Genomic DNA, 25,373 nt, shown 5'->3' on the forward strand with positions numbered 1-25,373 from the left:
TTTCATGATCATACAGATAATGGACCGTTTCACTGTCCCCCACATCCCCTGTTAGCCACCTATTCATCCCTCCCTACCCCCAAACCCTTGGCAACCATTGGTCTTTTTGCCTTTAGTTTTGCCTTTTTCCCTTAGTTTTGCCTTTTCCAGGATGATATGTACAATAGTCCCCCCCACCCATTATCTGCAGTCTCACTTCCCCATACCGTTTTCCACAGTTTCACTTACCCACAGTCACTGTCTGAAAGCAGGTGAGTTCAGTACAATAAGATATTTTGAAGGAGAGATAGAGACCACACTCGCATAACTTTTATTACAGTTTATTTTGTAATTATTCTATCTTACTATCAGTTATTGTTAATCTTTTACTGTGCCTATTTTATAAATTAAACTTTATCAAAAGTATGCATGTATAGGAAGAAACAGAATATGTAGCATTCACTACTACCTGCGGTTTTAGGCATCCACTCGGGGCCTTGGAACATAAAATCCCATAGATAATGGGAGTAGTTGGAATCATACAGTATGCATTCATTTTAGATGAACTTCTTTCACCTAGCAGTATGCATTTAAGGTTCTTTAATATCTTGATAGCTCATTGTTTTATCAGTGAACATTATTCCATTATCTGGATGCACCACAGTTTGTGTCTTCATTCACATAAAGAAAGACTTCTCGGTTGCTTCCAAGTTTTGGCAATTATGAATAAAGCTGTTATAAGCATTCGTGTGCAAGTTTTTGAATGGACATGAGTTTTCAACTCATTTGGGTAGATACCGAGGAGCATGATTGTTGAATACTGCAAGGATAGGTTTAGTTTTGTAAGAAACTGCCAAACTGTCTTCCAGAGCAGCTCTACCGTTTCGCACTCTTGTCAGCAATGAGGAAGAGTTCCTGTGGCTCCACATCCTCACCAGCGCTTGGTAATTTTATTATTCTGGATTTTAGCCATTCTAACATACGTGTGGAGCTATCTCACTGCTGTCTGAATTTGCAGTTCTCTAATGACATTGGATGTGGAACATCTTTTCATATGCTTATGTGCTCTCTGTATATTTTTGGTAAGGTGTCATTTCAGATATTTTGCCCATTTTTAAATTGGGTTGTTTTCGTATTGTGTTTTAAGAGTTCTTTGTATATCTTGGGTACCAGTTCTTTATCAGATACGTGTTTTGCAAATATTTTCAGCCAGTCTCTGGCTTACCTTTTCATTCTCTTTAAGTTCTCTTTTGACAAACATCTCCTAACACCCAACAATTTCAAGAATCAATTTGGAAAATTTTTTAATTAAAGAAAAAGTGCAAAAAGTTATGAAACTTGTTATTTGGAGATATGCCATTTTTAGGATATTTCATTTAAAGCTTTCCTGATTGTTGGACTGCAGTATGTCCGTTTACCTTATCAGAAACAGAAATGCAGTTTGTCAGGGGAAATTTTAAGAAGAGGGCAAGCTACCATTGGTTTGTTACTCTAGGAAAGTAAAATCACATTTTGGGGATGATATCATACTGAATACTATACACAAACTGAATGCTTTTGAGTCAGAGATGATTTAACCACTCACAAAGAACTGTAAGACTAAAATCTCAGTCTTTTCTGATTAGGTAAATTATCCATTAGTTTAGAATACCTCTATCTTTTTTTTTTTTCTTTTAAATTACTCTGTTCTTGACTCATAGGGTAGCATGTAACCACACCCAATGATAGTAAGATACCTAGATTTGATTACTTAATGAACAACATGTCTTTGGAGCCATAACAAACATAATTTCTCCAAAATTTCCAGTCTGATTGATGGTTGAGATTTAGTCATATGATAAACATTATTACCTGCAGGTACATGCAGATATCAACAAGTAGAATTAGTTGACTTGGAAAGTTGAATAATATGCTAGAAAAAGAAATCATCTGGTTAGAAGAATCAAGAAACTTTTAGAGTTGGGAGAGAAGGGATCTAGTCCAGGGCTGGAAAATAAGTTTCATGTCATGTCCCACCTCCATCCATTGGCAGCATCTTTCTCATCATGATGTGTAGAAGGATGCTGATGCCCGATCTGGGTGCTATGGGAGAGAGTGCCTCAATCCATTAGTGGTTTGCAAAAGGAAGCCCAGTAAGAGCCTCAAGCCCATAAACGTCTTGCCCAGTAGAATCTTACATCCCCACTCAAGGATGAGAAAATGGAGACCCAAATAACTTAAAAGCCTTTTCCAGAGTCACCCAGCTGGCTGGTGGCCTTGCTTATGTTTAGCAGGTCAGAATTTCATTGCTTCCATCCCATGATATAACCATCTACAGTTGATATCAGACAACTGGTCTCAGCTCTAAGGGCTAGGAAAAAAAAATCTCCAGTGTGGACTAGTATGTCATTGTCTTTAAAACTAGTGTTTAAAATGTGTTTAAAATATTCGGTAAGAAAAGGTCTGGTCTATTTAGGAGAAAGGTGGGACTCATTAATAGAAATCAAATTGCAAGGAACTAGACAAGTGAGAGCCAGGTAGCATTAACAGTCTGTGCTTGAGCTAACCCATGTCTCTTGTTAGGCAAAGGAAAGAACACAGCAGCCAGAAAGTGGCGAATTGTAACTATGACCAGGGCAGCCTGCAGCATATTCAGAAATGATTCCTCCGTTGAGAACTGGCTGCAGTCTCTTGAGTCAGAGAATATAGGAGACATAGGGTCCTGTGAAGCCTTGTGGAGAAAAGTTTTTGTGTTTGCATTTGTTTTGGGTTTTGTTTTACTCATTGAGAAAGTATTTGGCCAGACACTGATATATATTTTTCTATGTTGTGTGTATGTAGGTTAAAAAAAAAAAAAAAAAGGTCAAGCTAAAGCAATTAGGTAGTAAGTAGGCATTTGATATCTAAAGAGTGGGACATGTTAATTATAAAGCTGCTTATTGGCGCCACCAGGAGTTGGATATGTGCTCCTATAGAAAACATGCGTAATAATCTGCTCTACTTTAGTTATTCTACCGTTTGTCAGCCACCAGGCTATAATAATGGCTGACATCTATGGAATGCTTAATAAATATGCCACCACTAGACCACGTTTGAATACATTGTTTGATTTTAATGTCATCCATCCCAAAGAAGCAAGTAGTGTCATACCCATTTTACATAGCTTCAAGGGACATCCTGAAGATTCAAGCCCGGGTTTACCTGATTCTAAAATCACTTCCCAGATCATCACATAAGACTGTCTGTCTCATCCAACTGCTTTGAACCTCTGTGCTTATCTGTGAACAGCAGATCATACCAATAGAAGCATCAGAAGAACCAATTTTTGTGAAAACTTTATAATTTGTGAAGGATTATTCAGAAATAATATGTTTTTATTTATAAATAAATGATTTAAACCAGCAAGCAGGGGCTTCATTGTTGTAATATTTATTCATAGCCGATGAGCAATGTTATTATATAGTTTTGCTAACAAGTAATTTATTTTCATAATACTTTATGGAACTGTTTTTTCCAAATACATCACTGATTATTTAGCTAGCTATGATTTAGGCCTACTTTTCTATCATACATTTGCCTTTTCTCCTATATAGTCATGCTTGAGGGGACTGAGTAATTGCTTTCAGCATAATTACAGCTGCACAGTAACACAACACACGACTCACAGGTCTTTTGAATGCTTATTATTTTGGCATAGACATAGTTGATCAATTTTCATATTTCTCATTGGTATTACATTAAATCTTAAAGACAAATATGCTTAATGTATTAGATGTAAAATGTTAGTAGTGCACTAATAAAAAACTGGTTTAGTTTTTTTGTTGCCAGTTAATTCATCACAGACTTCATGACTATGTTTAAAGGCCTTTGAACGATTAGATGAAAAAATGATATGTCACAATAAATTAAGCCAATGAATTTTTTTTTCCAAATGACTACCTTTTTCTCCAGATGCCTGCTTGATGGTCAGAAATATAACTCATATATCTCTATTTTGTATTTATCTATGATAACTCAAGTATACTTTAAACTTAATATTTTGTTATGTTTAATAAGGATTTGCTCTAAAAACATTGAGAAAAACTCTGTACAAACTGAAATTGGTGACAAAAGAAAAACAAAACAAAAATAATGAAATTTGTTTAATGGATTTTAGAAAGTAGTCCTTAGAATTTCTAAGTAAGGATTTGGGATAGAAAGTTTTAAGTGAGAGTCTGCCTAAGACCAGGAGCAAGGTTAATTCTTCTCAGGCTCAGAAGTTTATCTCATAGAGCTGCGGTCCCCCACCTTTTTGGCACCAGGGACCAGTTTCATGGAAGACCATTTTTTTCCATGGACTGGGGTGGAGGATGATTTTGGGATGAAACTGATCCACCTCAGATCATCAGGCATTAGATTCTCGTAAGGAGCACGCAACCTAGATCCCTTGCATGCACAGTTCACAATAGGGTTCGCACTCCTATGAGAATCAAATTCTGCCACTGATCTGACAGGAGGCAGGGCTCAGGCGGTAATGCTTGCTCGCCCGCCACCCACCTCTTGCTGTGCAGCCCGGTTCCTAACAGACCGTGGGCCAGTACCCATCCACGGCCCAGGGGTTGAGGACTCCTGATCCAGATAATTGAGTTAGGGCACTCTGCAATATGGCTTTTGTTGGTTTGTTAGATACTATTTCACTATCAGGATTTTTATATTTCACATATTTAGGCTTCCAAGCATCACATTATTTTCCCCAATTGCTTCTATTTAGAAATCAGCCACTGGTCACCTGTACGTACTAAGTAGCACTGTTGATACTTTGCTTTTGTTTGTTTATTCGTAGGGGTGGGCTTTTGTAGATTGAAGCCTCCCCCCTACCCCCCAACCCCCATTTTTTAGTCTTTTTTGCACTTAACAGGAAATGGCAAAGTGACCACACTTGTCGGTCACTCCCTAAAGTTACACCAAGCAATGTTTTAAATATTACCTGGTTTTATCTCTGACGTTTGGGAGAACTTTCTTTGTGTTCTATTGACTTGCTTTGCTTTTCTGTTTCCTGTAGAAACGCTCCAGAGGACAAGTGCTGTTTGATAAAGTGTGTGAACACTTGAACTTGCTAGAGAAAGACTACTTTGGGCTTACGTATCGAGATGCTGAAAACCAGAAGGTGAGTGATCAAAAGCAATGCAAAATAAGAGGGCTTGAACTGCTCATTACTGCCAGAAAGTGAACTGAGACTGAATGGGTGGATCACTTTCTCCACCTCCCTTCATACTCCCACACTTTCTACTTTGAGTCTGTAAATGTTAATCATCTATTCCTTGATGAAGGAAATCACTGATAGCTTCCTTTAATCTGGAATATTCTGGTAACAGTAAATGAACCCTTGTTTTTCATGCTTGAGTTATTTGTGGTTCCTGGAAGGCATTTTATGCGGTACCTTTTGCGGGGGGTGGCGGGTAATATATTTCAGTAGATTATTTGAACTAATGCAAATAAATTGATATTTATGTAAAAATCATGCTCATACCCCAAAATTCTATGAAGATATTATGGTTCTAACCCATAAATTGTCAGGGCAGTCCACTATTGCTGCTGTCCTATTTTTCATTCATCTTTTTATGCTTTCATATTGTTTCTTAAATCAGAATATGGGGGGAATTGTGTGCTTAGCTGACACTTATCTAATGTGTTTACTACATGTTTTATGTTTAATGCAGTATCTCTGTAGACTTTGTTCAGGGCTGTATCTCCTTAATCCACGTAACTACCTGAGAAATACAGAAAAGTAAATCGTTTCCATTGCATTCACACTGGAAGCTGAGTCAGAAATTTTGCTCATAGTTGTTACTAGTTTTGGTGTTGTGCCATAAATCATCCTTAATACCTCCCGAATTCTCCAGACAATGCCTAACTTCATTATTAAACATCTGATTTTACCAGTGAGAAAAATCAGAAATCACAAGCAACTGTTGATTTGTTAGGGAAGCTTCCTAGGTGGATGCCTGAGGATCTTTTATTACAGAAGTCTCTGATGTGGAACTGAATAGCTAGGATGTCAGTATATCCAGTATATTTTTTAATTTATCCTAGTAACTTGTTTGAACATAGAATCTTCTGCCTTTTCCCCTCCGTTTCTGTGCTAGCTTGAATCCCTGAAGGCAATGGTTATAAAAGAAAAAGACTTTTGTCGGGCCCAAACTTCATACATGTGCATTTTCTCATTAGACCAGTGCCTGGGCCTTTGGAGGGCTTGGCAGGGGGCACCAGATGTGGGGCAAGGACCACAGTGAGGGAAGCCTTCCAACAACCACTGACTTCTCATTGCGTTTAGGGAGAGTCTGTACCTAATCAACATTAAGTCATTTTTATTCTCCTCTGATTCAAATTCAAAATGTCATTTCCTTTTCAGAATTGGTTGGACCCTGCTAAGGAAATAAAAAAACAGGTTCGAAGTAAGTTCCTTTGGATTATTTTTTTGGAAATGTGAAGGTTTTCAGAGAGCAAGTTGTCGGAATTTGTAGCCCATACCTAAGTGGCTAGTGTGAATACCTGCTTTTCTTGTGTCAAATTTGATCTGGCAATTCCGATAGTATTCATTTTGTAGTTGTCACAACTTGGGAGTCAAAGGGACTGCGATGCTTGGCCTGTTTCTCTGCCTGTGAATAGATGTCAAGTATATGATTTAATCAACTGATGTTAGAATTGGCAGTTAACCATTTAAAAGTTCCAAACTGCATTATTAATGTTCCAACAGTCACAGAAGTATGAAAGGCCAGATAAAAGTCATAATCATTTCATAGCTTTGAAAAGGAATAACAAGTCAAACTGAAGGTTACTGTCTGGTAACAGCCTCTTTTCCTAGTCCCCTGAAGGCAATTTGAAAAATACATATTTTAATGGACCAAACAATTGCATGAGCAAGTGACAAATTCAAAATACAAGTAGCTAATAAGTATTAAACAAGTTGCTAAATTTTACTAATAATTAAATGCAAATTAAAATGACACATCATTTTTCACCTATTCAGATGACCAAAGAATTAGGGTTTAATAATATACTATAGCACTTATTTACTCAATTGGTAGAATAAGTTGGTTCAATCATTTCAGAGGGCAGTTTGTCAATATTTATTAAAATTTAAGCTGTACTTACTCTTTGACCCTTAATTTCACTTGTGGAAATTTATTCAGCATATGTATTAATGAGGAAAATGTGCATTTGTATAGCAAATGAAGGTTCACTATCTTACTATTTACAGTAGGAGAAAACTAAAAGCACCTTAATTATCCATGTATAAAGAAATTATTAAGTCAATCATGGAATAGCCACATAAATACATATTAGCTCTCCTTAGTGAAAATCAGTTTGCAGAATATTTTCTATCGCACAATCACATTTGTTTTTAAAAAATTATATCTGTATAGATGCATGGAAAACTTTTGGAAGGCAGGAAGATTTTATTGGTAATTACTCCAGAAGTATATCATCCAATGCAGGGGTTGAGGAGGAGGAGTTTTTAAAATTTTTTACCCTTTGCTATAGCTCTTACTTTTGCCGTAAACATGGATACTAACTTAAAATAACTATATTTTTATTCATATTTTTGTCAGTAAAGTCTAAATTCTTCCAAACAACTAATTCTAGTTAAAGAATACATTTAAGAGCAGTTTATTAATAAGAACATCATTCCCATTTCAATAAGTAAAAGTTTTCAACAGTTTACTATTAAAAGAGCAAGCAAATACTTCTTAGTGCCTTTGAAAGTCCTGAGCTATCGAAATAATACCCCAACTACTAATAAAACATAATTAGTAGTGAACAGTTTGGAAATGGTTCAATACTAGATAATATCCGAGAAAGACAAAAGTATAACCATACTTCCAGATATAAGAAAGTCCACTGATTATTTATACAATTAAGACATCTTTTCCGTATGTTTGAGGGAAATTTGATGTATCCACTAACCAGAAACTTGATAACAAATTAGGTTAATAGAAACAGTTAATTGAGATGGAAACCAGAGATAGCTGTAGTTGTGATAAATAGATGAAAACACTACTTATTTTTTGTTCTGAGGAATCCTAAGAAAAAAATTAAGGTAAATATTTTTCTAAGGAGTATTAAAGAGTTATTCAAGTAGACATGCTGAATATATATCGTAACATTTTGTGTGCATGAAGTTCTCTTATTCATCTAATTAATGGACTACTGAGCTGATTAATAATTGCAAAGCACTTTGACAATATATAAAATGTTCAAGGATAAGTCATAATATCATGACAGGAGAAAGGCTGCATAAACTAATTTTCTTTTTTATTATTAATAGGATTCATTTTTTCTTTAACTTCCCATTTATACTGTCTTCTACCATCCTTTCAAAGAGAAGAAAGCTAAAGGGACAAGATAATCAAAACAAGAGTTTTAACGGATTTTTTTTACCATGCAGATTAGGCAGTGTATATGACTTTGCCATAAAGAAAACTGACAGTCTTGCAGATAAAAGAGACAAGGAAAATTGGAATTTCTTTAAAAATAGAATTCCATATTTTTACCTGTATTCTTTGTTATTTCCCATCCACTAAAATGCCCTCTTGCCACAAAATTTTACATTCAACGAAGGCAGAGAAGTATTACCTTATCTAATGTAATTATTGTACCATCATCTCTACTTCTAAAATATAAATGATAAAAGGATGTTTCCATGCTTTTTATGCTGTGGGCTTACAGTATTCCTTTAGAATGAGATCTCTAAGAAAATGGAAACAAAGCTAACAAATGTCTTAAGTCTAAATTTATGATAAATAGAAAATTCTAAAACTTCATGCCTATAATCCCAGTTCTTTGGGAGGCCAAGACGGGAGGATCACTTGAGGCCAGAAGTTCAAGACAAGCCTGGGCAACATAGTGAGACCCTGTCTCTATGTTTTTTAAAAAATTGTTTTAATTAGCTGAGTGCAGAGACACATGCCTGTGATTAGTTAGTCCTGGCTACTGGGGAGGTTGAGGGGGTTGGATTACTTGAGCCCAGGAGTTCAAGGCTGCAGTGAGCTGTGGTTGTGCCCTGCACTCCATTCTGGGTGTCAGAGTGAGACCCTGCTTCTAAGAAACAGAAAATTTTGAAACTGAAGAGTTCTTATGAAAAAAAATTCTTATTCCAGTCATCTTTTATGCATGCTGGATCTTAAAATGTCTAAATAGACTATATTTTGTGATCTTTAAGTATGTTTTATGATACAGTAATTTTATAACATAGAGCATATATCATACTTTTATGACAAAAATACAGTATGTTAGAAATTTTAAGATTTGTCTGACATAAAAGACTAACATTAGAAATTTTTCTTAAGAATGAACTATCAGTGTTACAATTTTCTATTTATCATACATTTGTAACTTAAAATTTCACATCAGCATTATAGAAATATTCATTTTAATGTGTTCAAGCTGTTTCATTTCCTCTTTCTAACTAGGGCCCTCATTTGAGCAGATATAGAGTTGCAAACTTATTTATTGCATAAGCACTTCCTTCTCAGTGGATTTGTTTCTGTCACATTCTTTATGGGGATATGTATTTGAGCTTTAATCTGCCTCTCTCATTAATTTCCAGTTTTATGCCCATTTAACTGGACTTTTTTTTTTTCCTTGATTGAGGTATTATAGTTTCTGTACACTTTCCCATTGTTTCAAAATACTGTCCTGAAAGGTGTATTTTTTGTGTGTTATAACCTTAGGGAAGTGGATTCCTTAGTAGTAGCAGTGATTTTCAAAATGTGTTTCCAAAGACCATTTTTATTATTAGAACCGTAAGGGAGCTTACTGAAGCCATAAATTCCTAGGCCATATTCCAAATCTCTGAAATAAAAATTCCTGGGAGGAAGCCTGGGAATTGGCATTTTTAATGGGTACCTCAGGTATTTCTTTGGCTCACTGTAGGTTGAAACTTGCTTTCCTAGAATGAGGATTTTGGCACTAAATGTCTTTTCTGTATATTTTGTTACTTATTAGTGTCTAACTTGGATATTTATTCTAAGATTGTGTAATTACATTGCTAAACTAATCATTGGATTCAGGGCCTGCGTTGAAGTGAATAAAAATTATAAAAGAGCAATAAATGCATTTCCCGTAACTAATCCATTAGTTTTAATTCTACTTGCTTGGGGGAAAGCCAGCTCTCATGATGAACCTTACCACTGGCAAGCATTGAAGGGATCTATTTTAATAGGAAGTGAGTAGGAATCAATAAGAAAATACAACCAAATCAGACTATTTTTGGAAAAACAAAAGGACTTTTTTGAGAACAGTGGGAAAAACATTCACTGAAATGTTTTCGGCTGACAGATGTATTTGAATGGTTTAAAAATGATATTAAGTTCCCAATAATGCTTGGTCCTATGCTAAATCCTTTATAGGGCACCTCTATAAGGCATCAGGTAGAGTTCCTGCCATGTAGAATCGTAAATGTGATGTCAGTGGTAGTGTTAAGAATTAACTATAAGTAATACATGGATCTATGCCATTTATGACAGAATGTAAGAAACTGATGAAGCTAAATATTGCCTCAGATGCAAGAGAACAATGCAGAGAAAGGATCTAGGAAATACAGTACTGTACCTTCTTTTGAATGTTTGGGAAGGGCTCATGGAGCAATGAAGTTTCCAGAAGTCATTTAATGGAGAGACAGGGAGATTTGGAAGTCTTAGGAGAGTATTGGAAGCATAAGGGGTGGAATGTGAAGTCACAGAATCCTAGAGTAAGGGCAGGTCAGTGGCCACTGGGTGAAGCATGGATGAAAGATCTCCAGGGTGGAAGCCTGGGGGATTGGGAGGAGTTTTTCAGTAAACCATTCAAAATACAAGCAGGACCTAGGCTATGGCACTTTTAGTGTACTTCTTGGGTAGAGGGAACAAATATAAACAGCACCACAGAGAAGGGATACCCAGACTTTGGTAAGTTACTGCATTTACAGGCCAGAAGAACAGAGTGACTACAAGTTAAAGTAATGATCACATAGTAAATGTAGAAAAAAAGAAAAGGGTATTTTCCATGTTTATATTGATAAACCATATACAAGTAGAGATAGTATTAATGAGATGTGGAGCTTCGTTAAGGCTTCATAATGTTTCAAGGATATGTGTTGACAATACAGAGAGTAGACACTTGTGAGCTGACTCCTGGTTGACCCTTTTCAGTGCTGGAGAGGCCTTGAGTAGAGGCCACAGGATAAAGATCACAAAGCATAAAAAGGATCCGGCTAAGTGTCAGGCTATGGAGGTGCAGGTGCAAAATTTGGCAATGTGCAGAAAATACATTCAAGTACCTATTGCATCAAAAATTTCCCTGAGCAAGAAAATAATTTTCAACAGCCCACAGAGCAGCCCACTTACTAGAACACTGTTCACTGCAACAAACCTTTCCCATAAAACAAATGTATGTTGAATAGTCCCTTGACGTTTATTATAATTAGATTTGACCTGTAATAACAAAGCAGAAAGGACAAAGAAAATGGGAATCATGTTTGTAATGTTGGTCTGTGAGCTATCCAGACATTCGCAGCAATAAATCCAGCCACTCCTAGACTTACCTGATTGAAGATTATTCGTATCATTCATGTTTTTTCCTTCTTCCAAGTGCTTACCTTTGATTCTGAAAAAGGTAGGAAGTTTGATCAGTTTCCTTACTGGTTAAACATACCAATAAAGGATTTGACTGGGGAGAAGTTTAGAAATTAGACGAGGTTTCAGACTTATCTGTAGATTTCATATCACCGAGGTTTCCCAGTTTTCCATTAATGGTCAAAAGTTGCCTGGGTGTTAATGCTTGGAGTTAAGACTGTTCTGGCCATCAATTAGAGTCATAAGATTTTTCTCGAGGTTTTACTCTAATTTTTTTCCATCGTTGCAGGTGGTGCTTGGCACTTTTCATTTAATGTGAAATTTTACCCACCAGACCCTGCCCAGCTATCTGAAGATATCACCAGGTATTTGAAAGGCTATTCAAAAGACAAGTGTCCTGGGAGAGTTGTGCTTCTCTTCAATGCTCCGGAAAGGAGTGTGCTTACATCTGGTAGCCTTACAATCGTCCACGCTGAAATGGCAAACAAAAGGCAAATGAACAAGAGCAAACATCTGATGAGAAGATTTGCCAAATCCTATCTTTTCACAGTTGAATCTTTGGTGCCAGGATGATATTCCCTCTGCTTGACCCTGGTGGGAAAACATGCAGAATTGAGATACTGTCATCCACCCACCATAGTCAAATTGGATGGGATTCATCCTTATATGATATAGCAGCTCTTAGTTTTTCTGCTTTAATACGTAGAGTAAAAATGTCCTTGGATGCTTGTGCTTTTTATATAACCAACACATACACACACACATAAATTTAAGTGTTTACTTTCTATGTCCTGCGTATACAAGGAAAATGATTAATTTGTTTTCTAGAAAGAAGATATTAAGAAGGAAATCAAAACAAAAATATTTCAGTAACAGCTTTGAGTGTGAAAGGGGATCTCATTATAAAGCTGTACTGGATGTCTTAATCTGGGCTGCTATAACAAAATACTATAAAGTGGGTGGTTGATAAACAATAGAAACTTATTTCTCACCGTTCTGGAGACTGGAAGTTTGAGATCAGGGTGCCCGCAGGTCAGGTCCTGGTGAGGATCCGCTTCTGGATTGCAGGATGCTGACTTCTTACTGTGTCCTCATGTGTTGAAAGGGTGAGGGGGGTCTCTCTCCAGTCTTTTTTATAAAGGCACTAATCCCATTCGTGAGGGCTCCACCCTAATCACTTCCCAGAGACCCCCACCTTATGATCCCATCATCTTGAGGGTAGGATTCGAACGTATGGATTTGGAGGGGAGGGCACACGGACACTCAGTTCATTGTTCCTCGTGTGCTCTGACCTTCTAGGCTTCTCTGCATTCACCTTAGAACTCCTACTCTCTTGCTCAGCTCAGTAGTAAGTTTATGACCAGTCAAAGCAATTTTGTGCAGTGTGTGCAGAATTTTCTGTGTAAGCTTTGCATTCTTTTTGGAGGGCTTTACAGAAAAGGGAAATTACTCAAAACAACTTTAATCACTTGCTACAGTTAAAAATAATTTCACCAGACATATTAAGAGAAGGGTAAAAATTAGTTCCAGAGGATTTCTTATATTTGCAATAAATCAGAGAAAATTTATAATTTCTTACTTAAAGATACTTTTTAGTTGCTGTTGAAGAACTAAATTTTGGCTAATTTGTGGTTATAGAGCCCATATATACCTGGATTTGAAAACGTAGTGCATGGTGGGCCGGGTGTGGTGGCTCACGCCTGTAATCCCAGCACCATCCTGGCTAAGACGGTGAAACCCCATCTCCACTAAAAATACAAAAAAAATTAGCCAGGCGTGGTGATGGGTGCCTGAATTCTCAGCTACTTGGGAGGCTGAGGCAGGAGAATGGCGTGAACCTGGGAGGCGGAGCTTGCAGTCAGCTGAGATTGTGCCACTGCACTCCAGCCTGGGTGACAGGGTGAGACTCCATCTCCAAAAAAAAAAAAAAAAGGGAGAGAGAAAATAGTGCATGGTTTCTTTCTGTTGACTCATGTAATACTTGTAGAGCCTGTTAAATGTTTAAGGATTTTTCTGTCATAATTACATGGATTTATGTCACCAGCCTAAAATCATATTTAGAGGGGACCTTAAGACTTTATCATAGTCCTCTGCTTCCACAGATGAACAGTTCATTCTTATATACAAGGTACCAGGTGTGCTTTGTTCTGTCCATATGTGAGGCTGTGCTTGATATTATTAAAACTCATCAACGTTAACACTTACCTTGAGATCTTTGGCAGTTAGTAATTTATCTGTAAGTCTTAAAAGCAAAATAACAGAAAAGACAAATCAACATGTTTTTATGTAGGTCATATTTTTAGGATATGGCAAAATTACATGGAAAATGTTAATTTCTCCAGTTTAAAACTGTTTGTTTATGGTGACAAGATTCTCGAATTTTAAGGTAGGAAATCTTTATATCTTAGATAGATTTTAAGAAGCTATATAAATTTTAAAAATGAGAACTGAAAACAGGAGAAATTGTGTTATTATAAAGAGACTACCTCATTAAGAATGCAGGAAATTGAGAGTGAAGTTTATAATGAGATAGCTGTTGAGTTACCTGCAATCTGTTTTGTTCATATAGTAAGACCGGTCACCTTAATATCAAAATACTTCCATAAGGCTAATTGGGGCCTAATAATCACACAATCATATCACTTAACAATGGGGGACACGTGCTGAGAAAGGCATCTTTAGATGATTTTGTTGTTGTGTGAACATCCTAGAGTGGACTTGCACAGAGCTAACTGGTAGAGCCTACTATTCATCTGGGCTCTATGATAAAGCCCATTGCTCCTAGTCTAGAAACCTGTACAGCATGTGACTGTACTGAATACTGTGGGAAATCATAACACAATGGCAAGTATTTGTATATCTAAACATGGAAAACATACAAGAAAAATACAATATAAAAGATTTTTTTTAACAGTACACCTGTATAGGCCACTTACCATGAATGGAGTGTGCAGGACTGGAAGCTGCTCTGAGTGAGTGAGTAAGTGAGTGATGAGTGAATGGGAAGGCCCAGGACATTACTGTACACTACTGTGGGCTTTATAAACACTGTATACTTAGGCCACGTTCAATTTATTTTTAAAAATTTCTTTCTTCAATAATAAATTAACCTTAGCTTACTGTATTTTTTTTACTTTTTAAACTTTTTAATTGACTTTTGTAGTAGTACTTAGCTTCAAACACACATTGTACAGCTACACAAAAATATTTTCTTTCTTTATATCCTTATTCTGTGAGTTTTTTTCTATTTTTAAAATTTATAATTTGTTTTTACTTTTAAAACTCTTTTGTTAAAAACTTAAGACATAAACACATATATTATTAGCCTAGGCCTACCCAGGGTCAAGATCATCAGTATCAGTGTCTCCACCTACACATCCTGTCCCACTGGAAGGTCTTCAGGGACAATAACACACATGAAGCTGTCATCTCCTGGGATAACAGTGCCTTCTTCTGATACCTCCGGAAGCACCTGCCAGAGGCTGTTTTACAGTTAACTTTGTGTTTTTACAGGTAGAAAGAGTACACTGTAAAATAATGATAAAAAGTATGGCATAGTGAATACATAAACTAGTAACATAGTCACTTGTTATCAAGTATTAAGTTCTGCACGGGATTGTATGTGCTAGTCTTTTATATGAGTACGTTTGTTTACACCAGCACCACCACAAATGCGTGACTAATGTGTTATGCTATGACATTAAGAGAGCTATGACATCACTAAGCAATAGGAATTTTTTAGCTCCATTTTTGTCTCATAAGACCACCATCATATATGTGATCCATCATTGACTGCAGCATCATTTTGTGGCACATAACTGTATTTAAGAGCATTTTTACATTATAATTCCCCCACCCAAGGATTTCAGAAAATGTGTTGGGGACTGTTCATTTGACTTTAAAAGTTATTTTAAAAGATGTTAGAAGAATATGTCTTTAAGTTTCTTTTAGACTTGCTTTATTAATAAAACCCTATTATGAACATTGACTTGCTTCTAAATGCCTTTAAATACTGTCTTTTGTAACCAAGTATCTTTCCCTTCTATCTAGAACAAATATGTATGAAGGAAATATCAAAATATATAGATGCTAGAACATTTATCCTAGAGAGGTTGTTCTACAGGGAGAAATTATTTACCCACAATTTTTACCAAGTGACCTCCTTTTCCTGTATCCTCATGCTGGCCTTTGTTGTCTTGTGCTTTCGGTTTCTGGAAGGTACTACCTCTGCTTGCAGTTGCGAGATGACATCGTGTCCGGAAGGCTGCCCTGCTCCTTCGTTACTCTGGCCTTGCTGGGCTCCTACACTGTCCAGTCAGAGCTCGGAGACTATGACCCGGATGAATGTGGGAGCGATTACATTAGTGAGTTCCGCTTTGCACCAAACCACACTAAAGAACTGGAAGACAAAGTGATCGAGCTGCACAAGAGCCACAGGTTAGAGGCAGAAGCCCTGAGCGCATTCATTTAAGTTGTGCCTTGATGGGGGAGTGTCCCGCATATAACCCACCTCTTCACAGTACTGATTTCGTCCATTAACGGCGAGAGTTGAGCGTAGTGTGGGTCCATGCGCGGTAAAATTCTGAGATGGGTAAGCTCTCACTCAGAGCATCCAGGTGTTCATTTGTAGTGCTTTCTTGCAAAGCCCTTTTCTTCTTCTTTTCTCATGTGTCTGCTGGTGCCTCCATAGGACTTCTTATGAGATAGCATGGAGCTAAGTGGGAAGTATTGCAGCCTACCAGGGAAGGGAAAAGCATCATTGTAACGTATTTTTCTTCTCATCAGAGGAATGACGCCAGCAGAAGCAGAGATGCATTTCTTGGAAAATGCCAAAAAATTGTCCATGTACGGGGTAGATTTACATCATGCTAAGGTATGCATTTTTTTAAACCCCAAACTTTCTATATATTGTTATTTAACTCGATGTTGTTATCACTGTAAACTGGTGACTTTTACTTCAGTTAATGTAAATGAAACCTTTGAGAATTCAAATCTCTGTTTGTCTTTTAAGCTTTACTCCACGGTACAACAAATGTAGCTTTCTGATATTTAATGAGGGGTTTGCTCTTTGTGTCTCAAACTTGTATTACTCCTGGGCGTGGCCTTCTGAAAGCCCATGATAGGCAAAGCCTCTGATGGCCTTTTGATGCAGTTAGAAACCTACCTTGACCCTTAACAAGCTCTTAGTTCACCCTGCCTCTCCATCACAGTCTTATTTCCCACTCTGTGCTGTCACATGACCTTTACTCCCATCAGACTCCGTTTCTACGCTTTCCCTGACTATGTCCATCTCTGGACTGTCCTCCTCTTTCCTGTCTGTTTGTCCAAACTTAGCCAATTGTCCAAGACTCAAGCGTCACACTTGTTAAGTGCCAGACACTGTCTGTGGCCCTACCTGGATACATACCAGGCAGTCAGTAAATTCATACTGAATTTAAGAAGTCTACCTCCAAAGTTTAGGTACTCTGACAAATAATCAGAACTCTGAAATAAGATTGTTGTTTTAAAGTTCACCTAGGCTAAGGTTTGCTTCGTTGACTGGTGATCGATGAAATGTTAAAGGTGTATCTTGGGAACGGAGTCTTGGGAAGAAAAAATTTGGGTTGAGACTGTAGGAGGGTTACAATTGTGAGGATACACAAAGCAGCTTTGACTCCGTGTCATGCTTTTTCTGGAATCTCTGTACTTTTCAGTAGTGGTAGAATGAACGTAGGACTACTAGTCTTTTTAACAGCCCAGAACAAAAGTCCTGTGGAAATACAAGAAAATTTTTATGAAAACTTTTATTAGCAAAACATATAAAATTTGTTAGGATCCTAGGTTTGGATTCAGATGCATTAGCAGGGTTAAAAGGTCAATGTTAAAGGTCAGAGGTTGTTTCTTCTGATTGGGTCCAACAGGATGACATTGTTCCTGTTTAGGGATGTGTGTTTGACTTTGATGGACAGCGTTAGTCATTAATTTCATGGTCTGAGACTCACACAGAACGTGCAGTTACAGGTTTCCAGGCCAACAAGTGTCTTACACAGTCGGGTTTGGGGCCTGGCAATGAAGAGAATTTCAGCTGGCTCTGTTCAAGCAAATGCCTCAGCACCCCTGCGGACCCATTGCAGGGAGCTCTGTGGTCTGTAGGTTCTGTCGATACTGGAAGTTGGGCTGCGCTTTGGTTAGCGTTTGGAGAGCAGACTAATCCCCAGGGATTTGGGGAGGAGAATGGGGGCCCAGGAATCTCTGCAGGTTTGATTGGTTTTGCTGTGGATCACTCTGCACGTCACGTAGGATGAGCTCTCCAAGGCCTGAGCGCTAGCAAAATCTCTGTGACTTGGCGGAGGCTCACACCAGGGATGTGCTGTTACGTTGAATGCCAAGCTCTTTGACATTTGCGTATAATTACGACAGCAGGTGTAGCTCTGTTTACTTGCCAGTTCATTATTACACTTTTTCACTTATTTTGCACTCAGATAACAAAGATGTTTCTATTGTATATTAGGTACAAGGTAGAGTGAGAATTTCAAAATGAAAATAAGAGCAGACATTAAGATTTTTAAATTTCTCTTAGTGTTTCCCCGGAAGAGGCTAAAAGATAAGGAAACAAGAAGGAAATGAAGGGAGCCTGAGAATTTGAGTGAATCTGAAGCAATTTTTAAGTTACATCACACACTTTGATTCTCTTACTGCCCGGAAATAAATAAATAAATAAAAGATTAGGGTGTACATTTCAGGAAGTACACCTCAGGATGTATCAGTGTTTCTATCAGTAAATATAAAATCACTTAACATTGCTATCGCTACAGAATTAAAATAGATGGCTGCCTTTTTCATTTAATAATGTGATTTGAAATTATGCCAGTTAAAAAGAAAATTAAGGAAGTACAAATGTAGCGTTATAGAAATTTTTCTGAATATTAAGTATAACAGATAATTCAGTTATAGATTCAATTTTCCCATGCCACCACACTCCATCATTTGAAGAAGGAAATTTACTGAAACAAATTGGAGCTAATTTCCGGTTATGAGCGAGATGCCTTGCTTCTGTTGATGGTATGAAAGACCCTGAGCGTTACAATCCATTTAAAACTTCTGAGCTGGAATCCTGTATGAAGAATAAACACGCATATTACACAAAGGTCCTATGTTTTGGAAAACCTATTCTAAATGTTTTGTTTTTTCTGTACATCTGACTCTGCTTGTTTGTCATTTAATGTGCATCTTGATGGGCTTTGTCAGAGTCATTTATTTTATGTAAGATTCTGAAATGTAGATATAAGTCCATACAGGATATCCCGCAGAGCAGTAGATGCTGAAGGATGGCAAAGTTTGAACACTGATGTCGAATTAAAGAAATCGTATGCCCCTTTATTTTCATGATGACTGAGACTATTCAGGTCCACCCCAGTGCTCCTTGCTAAAGGGAGTGCACATGTATTTATTGACAGTGAAATGCACATGTCCTCAACAAATACTGTTGTCATGACTTTTAAAACCAAAGATTTCTCAGGCCCAGCAAGGTAGCTCACACCTGTAATCCTAGCACTCTGAGACGGGCGGGTTGCTTGAGGTGAGGAGTTCGAGACCCGATTGAATAAATGTAGCACAACCCCATCTCTACAAAAACAGAAAAATGAGTCGAGTGCGGTGGCACCTGCCTGTGGTTCCAGCTACTCAGGAGGCTGAGGGACGAGAATTGCTTGAGCCCCTAGAGGTGGAGGGTGCAGTAAGCCAAGATGGCACCACTGCGCTCCATCCTGGGCAACAGAGGTAGACCCTCTCAAAAAAAAAGAAAAAAAAAAAAAAAGATTTCTCAAACTAACCTCAGTACTGTGGCCTGTGGCAGAAAATTTGAGATGAAAAGTATCATTTTTCTTGCCATGCAATTAATGAAATCGAGACTTGCATCCAATTAAAAACTGCACTCATTTCTGTCATTTTCATTTTTCATTCACTTTTCTTTCAACAAACATGTAATGGCTTCGTGCATGCAAGGTAGGCAGTGCGCTGGCCGTGAGATTACAAAGATAAACAGAGCTGCTGCTCTCAACCAGCTTTTGTCTCCAGGATAAGGAAGACAAGTGATAGTTTATTTCATTGCCTTTTGCTAAGGGTATACTAGAGATAACAGATTGATTTTGGGACACAGATGTTTTTTGGAGGAGACAGGAAGAGGAAGCATCAGAGCCTTCTTCATCTTCCTCAAGAAGGGAGCTACTGTTTTCTTAAAATTCAAAGAAGTAACAGGTGATTAAGGTTTTTATTAAAAGTTTTATTGTTACCTAATAATGGAAAAGGTTTCAAATGTCCTTTCCCTTGGTAGGTTGAAGGTACACTTCCTAAAGTCCTGTTCTATAGTTACCAAAAAGAAAGTGAGTCAAAGAGAAGTGATTCTGGCAGTCCTTCCTCATTCCTGCACTCTGCCAATGGAGTAAGGTGGTCACCTCTGAGTGATGGTGCAGACAGATTGACTGGTTCTAAAGGATCAGTAATACCAGCTGCGTGTCAGCATCAGGTTATAGCTCTTTAAATCACTCTTTCAAATTAAAGTCCTAGATAAATGGTGGGCAGTTTCCGGTCTTTGAGTTCTCCTCAAATTTTATTATATTGTAATATCCTGCCATCAAATATTTCCACTCCTGCAGAGTAATTCAGTATGTCATGGAATGATACGTTTCCAAAGTAAAATATTTCATTTTAAACCAATTATGCTTTGTTGGCAAACTTACATTTCCCAGAGATGGACCAGTATAAGTATTTCTGATTCTGGAAATTTCCATCTTCTGCCTTGCATTGACAGCAGATCTGGGCATCGCTTCTGATGGGTGGTCAGCTCATGACCCTTTCTGTCCCCTGATTCCAACAATCAGTGGGACCAGGGATGGACTCTGACCTCACATATAATCCTGCCTGCATCCTATCTTTTTCCTTCATTCATGGCCACCACAGATGTTCATTTTACCCTGACTTAAATGGAATACAACATTGGGAAAGACTGTATGTGGTATATCTCCTAAGCTTGACACAACATCTGTAATGACCGCTGGACATCACACATCCCTAGGAAATCACCTGAACATGAAATGTACAAGTAGCAAAAGGAAGTTGCAGTTCTAGTATGATCTCACATTTGTTTCTTAAAAAAACTATACACATATTTAAAAAATATTTATTATTTATATATGTGAGCCATATTGCTAAGTGTGATTACCACTGGGCAGTGTGTTTATGTGGAGGGAATGGTGGTTGTTGGGGAAAATACATTCTTATATTTTTTTATTCATTCATACTTAAAAAAAACCTATTTCATATTTAAATTTTACTCTGACAATAATGGTATATAAAAAATATTTGGGCTCTTTTTAAAGGAACAGCAACCAAAACCCTCATAGGAAAAGTCAGGGTCCATCTTGTTGGCATATTTGTTGGTTAAGGGTGCCGCCTCTGGAACCAGGCTGTGTTCAACTGGGACTCTGTACCTATTTTCTCATCTGTAAAATGGGAATAATAATAGCAACCATTTCAATCGCAGTGAAGATTAAAGGAATATATGTAAAGCAGAGCAGTGCCTGGCAATTGACAAGTGAGAACTATGGCTACTATTACGACTGTTATTAACATACCTTCATGGGCTGGGCCCTCTTGGTGTGCAGTATTTACTTTACAAGTCTGAGACACCTGGGAGAGCAGATTTTACTCTAACAAACCTCTCCATAGTGATGAACATCTTCACCAAAAGGCTAGTGTTTAATAGTAATGTTTTAAAAATGGCTGCATCAGTTTGCATATGTAAACCAGCCATTTATATTTCTGTTGTGGATGCTTAAATATTATACCCAGCAGAAAATGGAAATAAGTTAGATACTGATCTGTTGTTTCTTGCTGTTTTTTCCAGGACTCAGAAGGGGTAGAAATTATGTTAGGAGTTTGTGCAAGTGGTCTGTTGATATATCGCGACCGGCTGCGAATAAACAGATTTGCCTGGCCCAAGGTTCTAAAGATTTCATACAAACGGAACAACTTTTACATTAAGATCCGGCCAGGAGAGGTAAGTATACCCACATTTGCATGTGCGTTAGGAGGAAAATCCCTGATAGCAAGCAAACATTTAAATTATCTGCTTGTGAGTTCTGAGCATTGTGGGACACAGTGAATGACATCTAAGTGCCTGAGAAAATTTATTGTAGATTTGCCCAATAAACAGTAATAAATAAAGTAGTCTCTCCCTTTTTATATTGTTCCAATATTTCCTACTGCATACATTAATTGAAGGGCTTTAAAAAATATATTTTAATATAAAATCCAGTTTCATGAATAATTTTGTGTATATTTCAAATAGTAATGGATAAATCTCTTCCTCCACATCCTGTTGTTATTTCTTCATGCTCTTTCTACTTGTCCTACAAATCGGGTTGTACTTTAAAGTGAAAAGCTTAGAGGTCATGTACTTCAAGGTACAAGGAATATTAGAACAAAGGACAGTGAGTGTGAATTATGTCAACGTTCTATAGCTCAATATATGCTTGTTGTTTTTATAAGTCAAAGAAGCTAATGAGAGAATGAAAATTGTTAACTAGTCCTTACTCCTTGGACAACAGCCTCCATGATCAACTTATGTTTATATCTTGCTTAGTGGTTTGTACATAATAGTAACACATATCTTCTCTTATTTACTTAACAGATAGTTAATAAATACCTTGAATTTCTAATTGGTGTGGTTAGTATAATTGAGGCAGTCAAAGCTCAAAGATTCTAGCATACTTATATCTCTGAATGTTTTCTGATATAATATAGAGTTACCTCTTATCTTCAAAATCTATTTCTCCACTGGAGTTTCTTGATGGAAAATGCAATTTTTAAAATCAGAATATCGGCTGGGCATGGTGGCTCATGCCTGTAATCCCAGCCCTTTGGGAGGCCAAGGGTGGGAGAATCACCTGGGCCCAAGGGTTTAAGACTGCAGTGAGCATGATTGTACCACTGTACCCCAGCCTGGGTGACTGAGCGAAGACCCTGTCTCAAAAACAACAAAAAATTGAAATATAAAGCATGTAATGATGTTTAATATGAGTATAACATCATACCCATCTATGATGACTGAAATAATCTGTAAGCTTTTCATGTAAATACTTAAAATTATAGTGTTTTAAAAATATTTCCTAAAGATTATGTGTTTAACTTATAGCCAATAGATAGTCATTTGACTTCATTGAACATTTGTTAAGTGAGCACCTATTTATTGTCAGGTATTAGAAATAGAAAGACAAATATGACCTTGTTCCTTATTAAGGACTTTTCTGTTTAGCAGGAAAACGGATTCATATACTTTGATTGGAACAGCATGATGCAAATGAGATGATATTCTGTAGGCATGGGGTGAGCGTAGTATTGTAAGAGGCCAGAGGGGAGAGCTGGAGAAATGAATCAGCAGACACTAGTGAGTCATGGGAGGTTTTAAATCAGGATGTGACACAACTAGGTGAATATTTTGGAATGATAGATTTCTTAATGAAATTCAACTACTTAGAAATATGATGTGATAAGACCTAAACTAGGGCAGAGGCTCTGGGAATAGACTGGAGGGAACAAATTCAAGAGAGAGGTTTGAGAGGCAGAAGCAGCAGATCTTAGAGACAGGATGGAGGAAGGAATTAAAAGAGGGAAGAGTCCAAGGTAATCAGAGGTTTTCAGTTTGCATGATTGAAGCCAATGGAGATGACATTAGGCAGGAGGGAAAAGGGGGAAATTTACAGAAAAACAATTGAGATCCCTTTGGAACAGATTTTCAGGGTGTAATTCTTGCATAAGAAGGAGTTGAATAGAGTTGTCAACTATATATTTTATTCAAGGCCTTAGACATGGAATAAATTACTCAACGAGCAAGACAAGTTAGAGAAAGAAAAGGCCCTAAAACTAGAACTCTGGATAATACTACTATTTGAGAAAGGGTCAAGGAGATGAAGAAATGACAGCCAGAGAGATAAAAGAAGAAACATAGGCTGCTGGATGACCAGGAGATGAGTTTCAGAGGAAAGTGGTTAGCTAGTAGTACCATATGTTACAGAAGGGGCACGCAGGGTGTGGACTAACAAAAGCATGTTGAATTTGACAGTCAGGCCCCATGATGACATTTCAGAGTTCAGAAAGGTGTGGGGAGCACCTGCCAGGGCGTGTTGAGGTCAGGAGTGAGGAGCAGAGGCAGCAGGTAGTGGCTTCTGCTTCCTGAAGTTTAGCAGTGAGGCGCGAGATGGGGTTGTGGTGCTGGCAGAAACAGGCTCAGAAAAAGCTGTTGTTTCACTCCTCTTCTCTCTGTTTTTACAATCTTATTTACAGCCTGAGAGGAGTGAGAAGAAATTATTGGGAACACACAGGGTCTGAAGAAGTTGAAAGAAATTGATATAAAACACAGAGAAATAGATACTAATAAACTACTAATACCTATTCAGGTAGTCTAGGAGCCTGCATCCTCCTTGCCTACAGAGGTTGGCAGAGACTCTTCCCAGCTTCTTGCGGCAGAGTGCAAGCTGACTCTTCCATATAACCCCGGCATTGGCATAGTATGTGCATATTAGTTGCAGGATGAATAAATGGATGATGGTTTAGTCACAGCTACACTGTATCTGTCTTGACTGGGTCCCTTGGACAGCAGTGATTTTTACAAACACCACAGCGCGTGAACATCCAGAGTGAATAAGAAGTTGGGAAAGGCAATTGCGGTTGAAGCAATTGTGATGTATTTCCCACTTCCCCTAATCATCCTCAGCAAGCAAGAAATAGAGGTCAAACATGATTGTATCTCACATGCCATGCATATGACCCCTCACCTCGGTTCTTTGCCACATAAATTATTTTTGCTATTGATTATAGCAGTAGCACTGGTTGTTTGCTGTTTGGGGAAGCCTTTACTGTTTAAGATGATTGCCCTCTGGTGGTCTGATGTGTACTTTCTTCACAATGTGAAAACCTGTGCATCTGCAGTAATAAAGTATATTATGCAGGAAATGAGATGAGTATTTCACCTCGAAAAATCAAATGGCTGATAAAGCATCATCTGAAATGTACATGCTAAAAGATATGAAAATATGTTCCCCCAATCTCTGATCTTACGTATGATATAGAGAGACGTTAGCATTTAACACGATAATCCATAGTGGAACACACAAATAAAATCGGCAGTCTCGACACCAAGTTATCAACTACCTAAGAAATATACATATTTCCTGACCAGATATTAGGAGAAAAATGTCATTTCTAAGAATGCTGTAGACTATATCTGTAAACATTTGGTTCATTTCTGTACCTTGCAGTTGAAGTCATTGTGTCATTGAGAAACCATGAAAATAAAATTTAAAAGTGGTATCAGGACAAATTGATTTCTGGAATAAATTTAAAAAAAACCCTTTTGTATTTAGTTTTCAGTAGTATCATAAGATACACACTTATTCAGAAGACATTTTACTGTATGCATAATGTGGCTACTTGTACCTGCAGCATTTTAAAGATACATTTTCGAAATTAACAAATGAATGTGTATAGCATGAATTATGCATGTAGCAATTGATCTAATAAGTAAATTTTTTAAATTCTGGTGGCAGTATGATTTTATAAATTATTTACAGGGCTTCTGTTATTTATAATTTTAAACTTTACTCTTCAATGTATTTTTTTTTTATTTAGTTTGAACAATTTGAAAGCACCATTGGGTTTAAGCTGCCAAACCATCGAGCTGCCAAGCGTTTATGGAAAGTATGTGTTGAGCATCATACATTTTTCAGGTAGGAAGAGATTATTTTGTTTTTTCTCTAAGGAATAATTATCATCACTGATACTGAA

The 25,373-nt window shown here is 37.4% G+C and overlaps 1 protein-coding gene across 2 annotated transcripts in view; it reads left to right on the forward strand.

The window, feature by feature from the left end:
- The window catches only part of EPB41L3 (erythrocyte membrane protein band 4.1-like 3), a 245,057-nt gene that overhangs the window by 188,475 nt on the left and 31,209 nt on the right, over nucleotides 1–25,373 (forward strand). For both annotated transcript variants that reach the window (XM_011996312.1, XM_011996313.1), the window contains exons 4-10: nucleotides 5,000–5,104; nucleotides 6,350–6,392; nucleotides 11,842–11,917; nucleotides 15,771–15,989; nucleotides 16,338–16,425; nucleotides 21,436–21,588; nucleotides 25,218–25,315. In XM_011996312.1, coding sequence (XP_011851702.1) covers nucleotides 5,000–5,104; nucleotides 6,350–6,392; nucleotides 11,842–11,917; nucleotides 15,771–15,989; nucleotides 16,338–16,425; nucleotides 21,436–21,588; nucleotides 25,218–25,315 — 782 coding nt within the window. The remainder of the gene's footprint in view (nucleotides 1–4,999; nucleotides 5,105–6,349; nucleotides 6,393–11,841; nucleotides 11,918–15,770; nucleotides 15,990–16,337; nucleotides 16,426–21,435; nucleotides 21,589–25,217; nucleotides 25,316–25,373) is intronic.

The sequence above is a fragment of the Mandrillus leucophaeus genome, unplaced genomic scaffold (assembly GCF_000951045.1).
Source record: "Mandrillus leucophaeus isolate KB7577 unplaced genomic scaffold, Mleu.le_1.0 Scaffold51, whole genome shotgun sequence".
Lineage (NCBI taxonomy): Eukaryota > Metazoa > Chordata > Mammalia > Primates > Cercopithecidae > Mandrillus > Mandrillus leucophaeus.